Consider the following 14493-nt stretch of genomic DNA (forward strand, 5'->3'; position numbering starts at 1 on the left):
TATGGCATCACAACCTTTAAGAAAGCCTGCTTGCCCGTCCTCCAAACTATACTCAAGAGGTTCTAGCAAAAGTTATTACCAGATAGTCCATCTGGGCTGCATGTTGAAGGTATTCCTCTGCCTTGGCAAAGTCCTTCTTGAGAAGGTGTGTCTGGGCCAGCACCAAGTAATACTCACAGCTGGGGCCTCCTTGAGGGCATAACAGCTCATGTGCAAGCACTCTGTGCACATACTACGAGGAAAAACCAGATTATAAGGAATATATAAATAGCTGCATTGTGTCAGTTCCATAGCTCTTGCAGTTGAATATTATGTCCCTGATAATAATGAATAAGAAACATATTCTGTAATATGTATGTATTGTATGCATGTATCATACAATATAATTTCATGAACTTCAAAAGGTTAGAGGTGAATTATGAAGATTCAGCACATCATGGTTCCATTACCAGCTATTCACCTAGTCACCAAATGTAGACATTTCCAAGTGAAAAATCTGCAGTACTGCACAATTCTGGTCCTCCTGGTCAGCATACTAGATGAGTTTTTGCATGTATTTGTTATGCAGCAGACAAAAGCATTTCATCAACCACTCTACTGACACAAGAGGTAACATATTCAGGCAGGTGTAATTATTGAGGAAACTTAGTGAGGCAAAACCTCCCTTTCTGAAATTCTAGACTTGGGATCTTAGAAACTCTTGTTTCTGACAAACTCTCGTCTATGTTCTCCAGTTTTATACTTTGGGCTACTCTTTGTTTATAATGCTATATAAGGCTTGCAAATTTAACAAAGTCAGTTGTACCTGCTAAGCAGAGGGGGAAGCCCTACTTTTCTTCTCCCTCCATTCCCATCTTAGCCTATACTATAGAAACTCCCATTAACACTTATACCTTCTTAGAAAAATAGTGGAAGGAGGTTCTGGAGCTGTTCCCTCTACCTACATTTCTGGCTCTTTGCATGGGGAGGTGGGGATAGTGATTTATTTAATCCAGGAGACAGAAATGTTTCTCTATTGGGAAAAGTTAATGTGTTAAAAGTTCCTATTTAATGTGGCCCACTCCTAGCCAGGTCATAATTCTTGCCCTTTCTTGAGCTTGCCACCCTCAAGTGGAACATGCACTCTGTAGGATCAGGGCCAACTCTCCTGGTTCCTGGATCTTACTCTCTCTCCTACTGCTTGCTTCATGGATATATTTCTTATTTCCCATGTGGTAGGTAGACCTCACAGGATGCTCTTGTTCTCTGGCAGGAGGGAAAATTCTCCAGTAGTTCCACCTATGACTGTATGGGTAAGTCAAATCTGAGGCTAGTCACATCTCCAGCCCAGTTATACAAATAAAAAAAATTTAATATTTTTATTCTCTACATAGCACCATGTATCTAATTGTTTACAACCTAGAAAGGAAGAAAGATATGATTAGGTGCCTGTGAACCCCCAACACTCACATAATATGAGTCACTTTATTGTGACATCAGGCTACATAAGCCTTTAGAGTTCAATTTTGCTCTGCTGGTATTCTGAGGGAGCAGTTTGCAGTGAGGTGTTCTGATGCTCTCTGTAGAGAGTGGTTCACATTTGGATATTCACACCATTACACCTATAGTGTGCTCTTAAAAGCATATTTGATTTCTTCATCATACATATTAAAGCTTAGAAAGATACCACTATGGATTGAATAAGCAGTTCACTAAAATTTTTCCATCTACTTGCCCTTTTCCAAATATTCTGACCTGAACAGCATTGACTTTCATCAAGAAACGTATGGTCTCCATGAAGATGGTGGCAGGAGTTTGGGAAACACCATGAGGGCTAGGATGCAAAAACGTTGATGAATCTTGACATTTTGATGTTTCTGAAAACATTTTATTAAAAGAATAGATGATTAGATTTAAAGGAAAAAAAATGTCAGAAGCTCAGACAGTGAGCTACATTACTACCAATGAGCAAGGAGAGTATTCTAATCTAATATATGAGAGAGGTTATAATCTGAAAAGCAACAGATTCCTTTATAGCAGTGGTCCCCAAAGATCTCAAAAGTTCTCAAGGTTAGTCTACTGGTGGTTCCAAATGCAAGTTACAACCAAATTAAATGGTTCCTGGATGTGAAACACAACCTGTAGATATTCTAAAAATGAAGAATCATTGTTAGAAAATCGTAAGTCTATAGTTAGCCACTTCTCTGAGCTAAATATAAATCCTTGCTTATTGAAAGGGTTGCACAACTGAGTTAGGATTATCAGAGCCTAGCCTCATATGAAGGAACTTAGGCAATATGACAAACTAATCAACTTTAAACAAGTTAAGATTGCCATTTTGGTAATCATAAGAGTTTTCATCCTTGTCTAGTTTGTTTATGCCCTTCTTTCAAGTGGAAATCTTTATTCCTAAGTACCTTTTTTCATTGGTATCTCCTTGAGAAGTATGTTGGATGGTTTTTGGGTGACAGTTGGATCCTGAGATTGTGTGGGTAAAATGTGTTCTCGTGAGTCAGACTGCAGTTTGGAAGATTCTTCAAGAAAGTCATCTAGAATGGATGATGGAGCTCCTGGTCCTAAATTGATTAAACTTTAATGAGGAAAAAAAAGACCCTTCCTACATTGGATATTAAAAGGTTATTACAGGAGATAAAATACAATTATTTTCAAAGCATAAGAAACATATTTCCTAAATATTGCATGGACAGACTTGTTTTATAGACTTTTTATATATTTTTTAAAGATTTTATTTTTAAGTAATCTCTACACCCAATATGGGGCTTGAACTTATGACCCTGAAATCAAGAGTCACATGCTCCACTGACTGAGCCAGCCAGGTGCCCCAGACTTTTTCTATTTCTGAATAATTTAAAGAGTACAAGCTAAACCGACAGCACAGCTTCTACAACTATGACCCCTAGGTCTAACCCTGCTGCTAGCCTAAGTCATAACGATGTCAAACAAATACCTATTATAAAAGTTATTTGCTAAGCCCAGAATGTCACGAATCTGAATGAGAAGGTTAATATATTTTTAGATTAAATTAAAACTCCTGAAGGACAGGAATTCTGTTCATCTTAGTGTCCAAAAATCACCATCATCATCATTTTAAGTAGCTATATTTGAGCATGACTGTATGCCAGGAATTGTACTAAAAATTGTACTAAAAACCTTAATGTATAATTTCATTTATTTTTCACAACATTCGCTATGCTCCTTTAAACAAAGTGAATCATAGAGAAGTTAAATAATTTGCTGAAGCTCTTGAACATGTCTTGCTGCCTCTCAAATAAATAAATGTTTGATGAGTAAAAATAAAAAGCAATGCCAGGCAGGAAATGAACAGTGCCAGTTGGCTCCCAATCAGAAGAGGTCACCCTCAGCTAGAGCAAAAGACATGGCTTTGAAAAATGGCTGGAAGTTGGATAGGTAGAGGGGGAGGGGCATTTAAGGCTGAGAGCATGCTATTGGAAAAAGCACAGAAGTAGTGAGCTAATTATTTTAATGGTATTGAGGATTACATAGAGAAAATTAAGGGAAAGACTGGTTGGAGCTAGACTGTACTGACATTTTAATGTTAGGATTTTTCTTTTGTAGACAAAAGGAGAAAACAATGAAGAGTTTTGAACAGAAAAATTAGAAAATGAAAGTGATATGAAGATTACTCTAGCAGTGCTATGTAGCAAGGAGAAAAAAGTACAGAGGTACTACAAAGAGGTTTGTAATAAGGCTGTTACAACAATCTAGATATATGGTAATGAAGAGTAGTGGAAGTTTAAAGGGAAGATGCAAGGAGCATTTTGAAAGAGAACCAGATAGTCTTGAGAATTAACCTGAAATAGGGATGGGGGAAGTTCAATCTAGAAAGGAAGAGGAAGCAGGGATGACTTTGAGATCATGAGCTTGGGTGCTTAATACAGCAATGTAGAGTCAATTTGGGAGATAAGAAGTTGAGTTTACTAGTAGAAAAATCCAGCTCCCGGGTTCTGGAGGGATGTCAGGGCTAAATATAGAAATTTGAGAGTTATCAGTAGTAAAATGGGAACTGTGAGCACAGGTGAGCTCTTAGAAAGTAAGACTATATTATTGGGAGATGATTACCTCTAATGAGTAGAGAAGAAAGAGAGGCTAACAAAGGAAACCCAAACTGTTGGGAGATGTAGGAGGCAATGCCACATGTATTTCAGGAAGGAGAGCATGGTTAAATACTTCAGACTGATGATTGAGGAGTAAGTGATGATCTTAGTGAAAAATATTAATATTCAACTTTTCTGAGGTATAATTTACATATAATAAAATGTTCCCTTTTAAGTATATACTTCAGTGCATTTTAACAAATGTATACATTTATGTAATCACCATCACAATTAAGATACAAAAGATTTCTAATATCCCAAAAAGCTCCCCTGTGTTCTTTGAAGTTAATCCTCAACTCCCAGCCCAAGGCAACCATTAATCTGCTTTCTATCAATACAGGTTAGTTTTGCCTTTTCTATAATTTCATTTTAATGGAATCATACAATATGTACTCTTTTGCATCTGGCTTATTCACTTAGCATAATGTTTCTGAGATTCATCCATGTTGTATGTATCAGTAATTTGTTTCTTTTTTATTGTTGAGTGGTTTTTGATTGTGTAAATAAGAGAAAATTTATTATACCTTCATCTATTGATAGGCAGTTGGATTGTTTCTAGTTTTTGCCTGCTATACATAAATCTGCTATGAATATTTGTGTACAAATCTTTGCAATGTTTCCATTTCTCTTGGGTAAATAGCTAGGAGTGAAATTGCTGGCACATGTGTGTTTAACTAGTTTTAACCTACCAGCTTTTCCAAGTGGCTGTTGCCATTTGGCACTCCCACCACAAATGTTTGAGAATTCCAGCTACTCTACATCCTTGCCATAACTTAGTGTTATCAATTTTTAAAACAATTTAGCTATTCTAGTGGTAAATTGCATTGATTTTCAAATGTAAGACCAAGCTTACAAACTTAATTCAATTGGATATATTATCTTTTATGTATATTGCTAAATTTTATGTAGTAATATTTGTTAAGAATTTTTGTATCTAGGTTCATGAAGGCTATTGATATGTACTCTTCTTGGGATGGCTTTGTCTGGTTTTGAATATCACAGTGATAACTATGGTCAAACTGTGGGAAGTATCCCCTCTTATATTTTCTGAGTCTATGGTAGGAATGGGGTAGGCCTGGAGTTTTCTTTGTCTTTTCTTTTTTAATTATATTTAACTTCCTTATGCGAGTAGGACTATTCAGATTTTCTCTTTCTTCCTGAGTAAGCTTTGTATGTCTGTCAAGGTATTTACATTACATTCAAATTTGTTGGCATTAAGTTATTAATAATTTCCCTTATTATCTTTCTAATATCTATAAGATCTGCAGAGGTGTCCCCTCTTTCATTCCTGATATTGGTACTATCTATCTTCTCTTTTTTTTTTCTAATCATATTCATCTATTTAATTGATCTTTTCAAGGAATCTGCTATTGGTCTCAATTTTCTCTATTCTTGTCTACTTTCTATTTCATCAATTTCTACTCTGATCTTTATTATTTTTTTCCTTTTACTTACTTTGGGTTTAATTTCATTTATTTTCTAGCTTCTTAAGGTAGAGTCTTAGATAACTGATTTTAGACCTTTCTTATTTTTTAATAGAGGTATTTAAAGCTATAAATTTCCCTCTTGGAACTAATTTAGTTCATCTTACACATTTTGAAGTGTTGTGTTATCTGTTATCATTCAGTTCAAACTATTTTGTGATTTCTTCTTTGATCTATGGATTATTTAGAAGCATATTGTTTAATTTATAAATACTTGAAGTTTTCCTATATATCAAATGATGAGCTGGTAAATGTTCCATAAATGGGTTTTGGATATATTGAAGACTGGTTTGTAGTGTTTGCTGATTTCCATGATACAAATTCTCCTATCATAGCTGATTTCAAGCAGCCAATGTTACATCACTGAATGCAGAGTTAGGAAGAGATGCACAAGAGCATACCATTACATAGTATTTCTATATAAGAATACAATTATATATAAATAACTTCAACAGCACAGATGATAATAAAATGTAGTAAAATAATAAAGAAGTGATAAGTTTTGTTTTTTTTTTAAGTTTTATTTATTTATTTGACAGAGAGAGACACAGTGAGAGAGGGAACACAAGCAGGGGGAGCAGGAGAGGGAGAAGCAGGCCTCCCGCCGAGCAGGGAGCCCAATGCGGGGCTCGATCCCAGGACCCTGGGATCATGACCTGAGCCAAAGGCAGATGCTTAATGACTGAGCCACCCAGGCGCCCCAAGAAATGATAAGTTTTGAATATTACCTTTTTTAGGTTGTTCTTGTTGTTGTCTTCAGTTTACATGGAGCTTTATATTTTTTTTTTAAAGATTTTTTATTTATTTATTTGAGAGAGAGAGAATGAGAGAGAGAGCACATGAGGGGGGGGAGGGTCAGAGGGAGGAGCAGACTCCCTGCAGAGCAGGGAGCCCGATGCGGGACTCGATCCCGGGACTCCAGGATCATGACCTGAGCCGAAGGCAGTCGCTTAACCAACTGAGCCACCCAGGCGCCCGAGGAGCTTTATATTTTGAGACTCCACATAAGTGCTCTCAATTGCTACTTGTAGGGACTTTTTAACTCTTTATTTTGAAATAATTATAGATGCACAGGAAGTTGCAAACATAAAGCATATAGTCCCATGTACCCTTTACCAACTTCTGTTCAATGGTGACATCTTATACAACTATAGTATGGTATAATATCAAAACCAGGAAACTGATATTGGTACAAAACTTAAATGCACTAAAGACCTCATTCTGGTTTTGCCAGTTTTCATATGCATTTGTGTATATGTGTGTGTGTGGTCCTAAGCAATTTTATCCCATTTATAAATTCTATTAAACACTACCATAATCAAGATACACATTGTTAGGTTACAAAAGCAAAAATCAACAAGTGGGGCTATACAAAACTAAAAAGTTTCTGTACAGCAGAGGAAACCTACGACAAAATGAAAAGGCAACCTACTGAATGGGAGAAAATATTTGCAAATCATATATCTGATAAAGAGTTAATATTCAAAATATATAAAGAACTCCTATAACTCAGTAGCAAAAAAACAATCTGATTTTAAAAATGAGCCGAGGATCTGAATAGACATTTCTCCAAAGAAGACATACAAATGGTCAACAGACACATGAAAAGATGCTCAACATCACTAATCATCAGGTAAATGCCTATCATAACCACAATGAGATATCACCTCACACCTGCTAGAATGGTTATCATAAAAAACACAAAAAATAACAAGTGTTGGGGAGGATATGGAGAAAAGGGAACCCTTGTGTACTGTGGCTGGGAATGTAAATTGATGCAGCCACTATGGAAAACAGTATGGAGTTTCCTCAAAAAATTAAAACTAGAAATATCCATATGATCCAGCAATTTCACTTCTGGGTATTTATCCAAACGCCTGGGTGGCTCAGTTGGTTAAGCGACTGCCTTCGGCTCAGGTCATGATCCTGGAGTCCCTGGATCAAGTCCCGCATCGGGCTCCCTGCTCGGCAGGGAGTCTGCTTCTCCGTCTGACCCTCCCCCTTCTCATGTGCTCTCTCTCATTCTCTCTCTCTCAAATAAATAAATAAAATCTTAAAAAAAAAAAAAAATTACTGTGGCTTCCTTTTAAAAAAAAAAAAAAAAAAGAAAACAATAACTTGAAAAGATATATGCACACTCCCATGTTCATTGCAGCATTATTTACAGTAGCCAAGACATGAAAGCCAACTAAGTATCCATCAATGGATGAATGGATAAAGAAAATGTGGTGTACATATATACAATGGAATATTATTCAGCCATAAAAAAGAACGAAATATTGCCATTTGTAACAACATGAATGGACCATGAGGACATTATGCTAAGTGAAATAAGTCAGACAGAGAAAGACAAACACCATATGATCTCACTTGTATGTGGAATATAAAATAAACAAAAACAAAAACAAAAAAACAGCTTTGAAAGTATAGATACAAAGAACAGATTCATGGTTGCCAGAGACAGGGAATAGGGGTAGGTGAAATGGGTGAAGGTGGCCAAAAGGTAAAAACTTCCAGTTAAAAAATAAACAAATTAGGTAATGTACATCATGGTAATTATAATTAATAATACTCTACTGTATATTTGAAAATTGCTAAGAGAGTAGATCTTAAAAGTTCTCATCAAAAGCAAAAAATTGTAACTGTGTGAAGTGATGAATGCTAAGTAGTCTTATTGTGGTGATCATTTTGCAATATGTACAAATGTTGAATCATTATGTTGTACACCTGAAACTAATATTATATGTCATTTATATCTCAGTTAAAAAATATACTAAAAACTCTTAAAACTCAACAATAAGAAAACAAAAACCTGATTAAAAAGTGGCCAAAGACCTTAATATATACATCATCAAAGATCTATAAATGGCACATAAGCATATGATAAGATACTTCTCATCTTATGTCATCAGGAATGTTAATAATAGGAGAGACTACACATGTGTAGGAACAGGGGTATATGAAAACTCTCTAAACCTTCCTTTCAACGTTGCTGTGAACCTAAAACTCCTCTAAAAATGAAGTCTATTAAAAATAACTCATTAATATAAAATTTTTAAATTAAAAAACCCAGATGAAATTGATGAATTCCTAAAAAGTATAAAATGCCATGAATAACAAAATAAGAAATAAAGAACATAAATATTAAGAAAATGAAATGGTAGTCAGACACTTTTTCCTGCCAAAAACCCAGGTCCTGGTTATTTTATTGGTTGAGTTCTGTCAAACTTTCAAGTCAAAATCAATTCCTATCATATATAAGTTGATAAAGAATAGCAAAGGAACAAAACTGCCTAATAATCTTGATTATAAAACTAGATGACAAAATAACATTATAGGCTATTTCATTAACATAGATGCAAAGATCCAAAATAAAGTTTGGCTACTCAAATCCAAAGGTATATTAAAAATTAATGCATTATAATCAAGTAGGATTTATCCCTTGAATGCAAGGATTATTCAATATAAAAGAAATCTATCAATGTAGTTCAAAATCATTTTTTTTTTCAACTGATGCAGAAAAAGAATTTGATAAAGTCCAGCACCTATGAATGAAGAAAAAATTCTTTGAAAACTAGGAACAGAAGGGATCCTCCTTAATTCTATAAAAGTGTTTTAGAAAAAGCTTACAGAATATTTTATTTTTGTTTTTTATTTTATTTTATTTTATTATGTTATGTTAGTCACCATGCAATATATCACTAGTTTTTGATGTAGTGATCCATGATTCATTGTTTTCGTATAACACCCAGTGCTCCATGCAGTACATGCTCTCCTTAATACCTATTACCGGGCTAACCCATCCCCCCACACTCCTCCCCTCAAAAACCCTCAGTTTGTTTCTCAGAGTCCATAGTCTCTCATGGTTCGCCTCTCCCTCCGATTTCCCCCACTTCATTTTTCCCTCCCTTCTCCTAATGTCCTCCATGCTACTCCTTATGTTCCACAAATAAGTGAAACCATATGATAATTGACTTTCTCTGCTTATTTCACTTAGCATAATCTCCTCCAGTCCCATCCATGTTGGTGTAAAAGTTGGGTATTCATCCTTTCTGATGGCTGAGTAATATTCCATTGTATATATGGACCACATCTTCTTTATCCATTCATCTGTTGAAGGGCATCTCGGCTCTTTCCACAGTTTGGCTATTGCGGACATTGCTGCTATGAACATTGGGGTACATATGGCCCTTCTTTTCACTACATCTGTGTCTTTGGGGTAAATACCCAGGAGTGCAATTGCTGGGTCATAGGGTAGCTCTATTTTTAAATTTTTGAGGAACCTCCACACTGTTTTCCAAAGTGGCTGTACCAACTTGCATTCCCACCAACAGTGTAAGAGGGTTCCCCTTTCTTCACAACCTCTCCAACATTTGTTGTTTCTTGCCTTGTCAGTTTTTGACATTCTAACTGGTGTAAGGTGGTATCTCAGTGCGGTTTTGATTTGAATTTCCCTAATGATGAACATTTTTTTATGTGTCTGTTAACCATTTGTATGTCTTCTTTGGAGAAGTGTCTGTTCATGGATGAAATACCTCAATGTGAGACAGAATATTTTACATTTAATTGATAAATTTTAAATTCATTCCCATTAAGAAGGGAAAGAAGACACGGTTGACCACCACAACTAATATATAACATATTATTGGAGATAGTGAGAAGACATGAGTAGTATGATGATTGGGAGGGAAAAGGTAACCCTATCATTATTGTTAATAGCAGATGATATAATAATCATAGTCTAGAAAAAAAAAATAGAATTAATAATCTATTAAATCAATAAAAGTCTAACAAGATTATCATATATAAACTCAATCTAAAAAACAATAGTATACACTAAAATCTAAAATGTCAAAATCAATAGCATACACTAAAAAAATGCCAGCAATAGCCAACAAGAAAATATAATTAAAATAGGATACTTTATGGTAGCAATGGTATCTATAAAGTTTTTATGAATTACTTAAACAGAGCCTCGTTGGAAAAAAATGTTAAAACTTTGATAAAGGACACAGATGATCTGAGGATATGGAAAGGCCTTCCACATACTTGGATAGAATGGTTTAATAACATAAAGATGTTAATTATCCCTAAAATTATTTGTAAGTTCAGTAGGGTCCAAATAAAAATTGCAACTAGATTGTTTATGTACTTGATAAACACTATAAAATCCATATGGATAAATAAAGGTCCATGAATAGGTAAGTCAGGTATAAAAAGGCAAGTAAATGGGAGAACCTGGTATATCAGATATTAAGGCATACTACAACACCACAGCAATAAATAGAATACAATATTGTTTTAAGATCAGACCAGTAAGACAGAATAAAAAGCTTGGAGACACATACCTTAAATTAAAACAGAAAAGACAGTTGTTTAATAGACAATTTTGAGAAAACTAGATCCCTATATGGAGAAAAAACTGGATGCTTACTTAGCATCACTTTCAAGGATGGAATCCAAACAAATAAACATAAACATAAATAAACATAAACATAAATAAACGTAAAACTAAGATTATAAAGTTACAAGAAATGTGACTTGAGGCAAGAACAATTAAAACAAAACTCCAAAGACATAAAACTACAAAGGATATAGGAGAGTTGAACATATAATCAACTAATTCAACCTAACTAAAATTCTACAGAACACTCAACAGCAGCAGAATACACAATCTTTTCAAGTGAATATGGAACATTTATCAAGATAGATCACATGCTGGACCACAGAACAAGTCAAAATAAATTTAAAAGGGTTCAAATCATACAAACTGTGTTTTCTAGCCACAGTAAAATTAAATTATAGATAAAAAACAAAGATATCTTTGGGTGCCTGGGTGGCTCAGAGGGTTAAGCATCTGCCTTCAGCTCAGGTCATGATCCTAGGGTCCTGGGATCAAGCCCCACATCGGGCTTCCTGCTCAGCGGGGAGTCTGCTTCTCCCTCAGCCTCTGCCTCTGTTCCTCTCCCTGCTTGTGCTCTCTCTTTCTCTCCCTCAAATAAATAAATAAAATCTTTAATTAAAAAAAAGATATCTGGAAAAATCCCCATATATTTAGAAAATTAAAAGTATATAAAATTAAGTCAGGTAACAACAGATGTTGAGAAGGATGCAGAGAAAGGGGAACCTTTTTACACTATTGGTGGGAATGCAAGCTGGTACAGCCACTCTGGAAAAAACAGTATGGAGGTTCCTCAAAAAGTTGAAAATAGAGCTACCCTATGACCCAGCAATTGCACTGCTAGGTATTTAACCCAAAGATACAAATGTAATGATCCAAAGGGGCACCTGCACCCCAATGTTTATAGAAGCAATGTCCACAATAGCCAAACTATGGAAAGAGCCCAGATGTCCAACGACAGATGAATGGATAAAGAAGATGTGGTATATATATACAACAGAATATTACTCAGCCATCAAAAAATGAAATCTTGCCATTTGCAATGACATGGATGGAACTAGAGGGTATTATGCTAAGCGAAATAAGTCAATCAGAGAAAGAGAAGTATCATATGATCTCACCGATATGAGGAATTTGAGAAACAAGACAGAGGATCATAGGGGAAGGGAGGGGAAAAATGAAACAAGATGAAACCAGAGAGGGAGACAAACCATCAGAGACTCTTAATCTCAGGAAACAAACTGAGGGTTGCTGGACTGGAGGGGGATGGGAGGGATGGGGTGGCTGGGTGATGGACATTGGGGAGGGTATGTACTATGGTGAGTGCTGTGAATTATGTAAGACTGATGAATCACAGACCTATACCTCTGAAACAAATAATACATTATATGTTAATTAAAAAAAGGAAAAGAATCACAAGAGAGGGATTGAGAGTGTTGGAAAAGAAAGTGAGGAGAAAATGAAAGAAATTTACTCTGCTACAATGATACCCCTCTTACGGGAATATAGAAACAGTAAATTCTCTAAGATTCAAAAACCTGAATAGCAACAATAAAAGCTTCAGACTTTCAATCATATGAATGAGGAATTATTTAGAAAGAGTCTTTCCTGGTATCCCTGGGACAACTCAAAACTCCCATCTGCTGACTCATTTGACAATTATTTACTACCTAATGTGTGCCATGTCGTATTCATAAGGCCAGTAATTTTCCCAATAGCCACTCATCATCTCCATTTCCTGGTCCTACCTGCTGGGGCTTCCACCTTCATTGCTGTTGCAGAAGAACCATTAGTGATTCCCCAAGGGCCTAAACTGGATTCTTCTGCTTTCCCTCCTTCTTCAACGTACTCAACAATACCAGTGATCCTCTGCTTCATTACTTGTGCCTGAAGCATTCGTGCCTGAAGTTGTTTGAAGGCTTCATGAAATGCCATTTCCATTCGAATATCATTGTTTTGAATTTCATAGTACAAACCTGAAGAAAGAAAGATGCTGCAATAAATGTGACTGGTTTTCCACCATCATAAACTGAAGAACTGCAACATTTCACTTCTATTTCCCATATTTTTACCAAAGTTTAAGAACTATATGATGAGCCATTAAAGAATGAAAAGAGAAAGAGAGAATCTTATAATGGAAGAAAACACATTCATATCACAGGAAAATACCATACCAAGTAAAGTCCAGGCTACAACATTAGTTGGTTCCAAGCAAGTAGCATCCTCAAAGAAAATTTCTGCCTGCTCATAGTTCTCCATCAGGACAGCCAGGACACCACACAGCAACAAGCTGAGAAGAGACCATCAACATGATTAACAACATGGTCCCATGTCACAGTCATGGAACCAAGACAATTTCATATAGAAGCTTATCTGCTCCCACTCATTCTTCAACTCCCTTCCACCCATACCTTTGGATATGATTCTGGTTGAGGGAAAGGGCTTTCCGAAAACACTCCTGTGCTTTGATGTTGTCCTCAGTTAGGAGGCAGAAGGCACCATAGTCCAGCCAGTGTTCCAGGTTCTGGGGCTCACGGACCAACCTCTATCACATGAAGCATCAGGAGGACCAAGGTTATTGTAACACTAGGTCATAATTTTTATACACATAACACCATAAATACTATAAGTTGTATGAAAGTAGAAACTGTCATTTTTTTTATTTACCACTGAATTCTGAATGTCTAGAACAGTCACTATTCTGGCTCATAGCATGTGAATAAATACTTATTGGAATAATTTTAAAACTAAATCTTCAAGTCATTCCTTCTTAGTGTTGATGTTATGGTCATCAGAAGCTCCTCTAATTACGTGGAAACCTAGATTCATTTTATAGTTCATTTTAAAGAGTCACATATAATAATTTCTGTCATGGTCTTGAGATAGCAAATATAAGTTTAAGTACAAATAGGTAAAACAAGCATCTCATAATGAGTGAAAACTACAAAACATTGCTGAAAGAAATTAAAGATGACATAAACAAATGGAAACACATCTTATGTACATGGATTGAAAGACTTATTATTATTAAAATGTTAATACTGCCCAAAGCAATTTACAGATTCAATACAATCTCTATCAAAATCCCAATATTTTTTTTTGCAGCAATAGGAAAAAACATCCTAAAATTTACATGGATTCTCAAGGGACCCTGAATAGCCAAAACAATCTTGAAAAAGAACAAAACTGGAGGACTCATACTTCCTAGTTTCAAAACTTACAAAGCTATAGTAATCTGTGTGGTGCTGGTATCAGGACAAATATATAGAACAATGGAATGGAATAGAGAGCCCAGGAATAAACCCTCACATATATGGTCAAATGTTTTTTGACAAAGAGGCCAAGACCATTCAATATGTAAGGACAGTCTTTTCAGCAAATGGTGCTAGGAAAACAGGATATCCACATCTGCATGTAAAAGAATGAAGTTGGACCCTTACTTAATGCCAGATACAAAAAATAACTCAAAATGGCTGTATAATATTCCATTGTA

General features: G+C 35.5%; 1 protein-coding gene across 13 annotated transcripts in view; it reads right to left on the reverse strand.

Moving 5' to 3' along the window:
* CFAP70 (cilia and flagella associated protein 70) overlaps window positions 1–14493 on the reverse strand; it is a 111406-nt gene that overhangs the window by 9985 nt on the left and 86928 nt on the right. For 12 of the 13 annotated variants that reach the window (XM_032423723.1, XM_032423725.1, XM_032423730.1 and 9 more), the window contains 6 exons: window positions 13412–13545; window positions 13175–13290; window positions 12749–12976; window positions 2397–2555; window positions 1735–1856; window positions 80–232 (listed from right to left, as the gene is read on the reverse strand). In XM_032423723.1, the coding sequence (XP_032279614.1) occupies window positions 80–232; window positions 1735–1856; window positions 2397–2555; window positions 12749–12976; window positions 13175–13290; window positions 13412–13545 (912 nt within the window). The remainder of the gene's footprint in view (window positions 1–79; window positions 233–1734; window positions 1857–2396; window positions 2556–12748; window positions 12977–13174; window positions 13291–13411; window positions 13546–14493) is intronic. The other variant, XM_032423727.1, reaches the window with a different exon arrangement.

The sequence above is a fragment of the Phoca vitulina genome, unplaced genomic scaffold, assembly GCF_004348235.1.
Source record: "Phoca vitulina isolate PV1807 unplaced genomic scaffold, GSC_HSeal_1.0 scaffold29, whole genome shotgun sequence".
Classification (NCBI taxonomy): domain Eukaryota; kingdom Metazoa; phylum Chordata; class Mammalia; order Carnivora; family Phocidae; genus Phoca; species Phoca vitulina.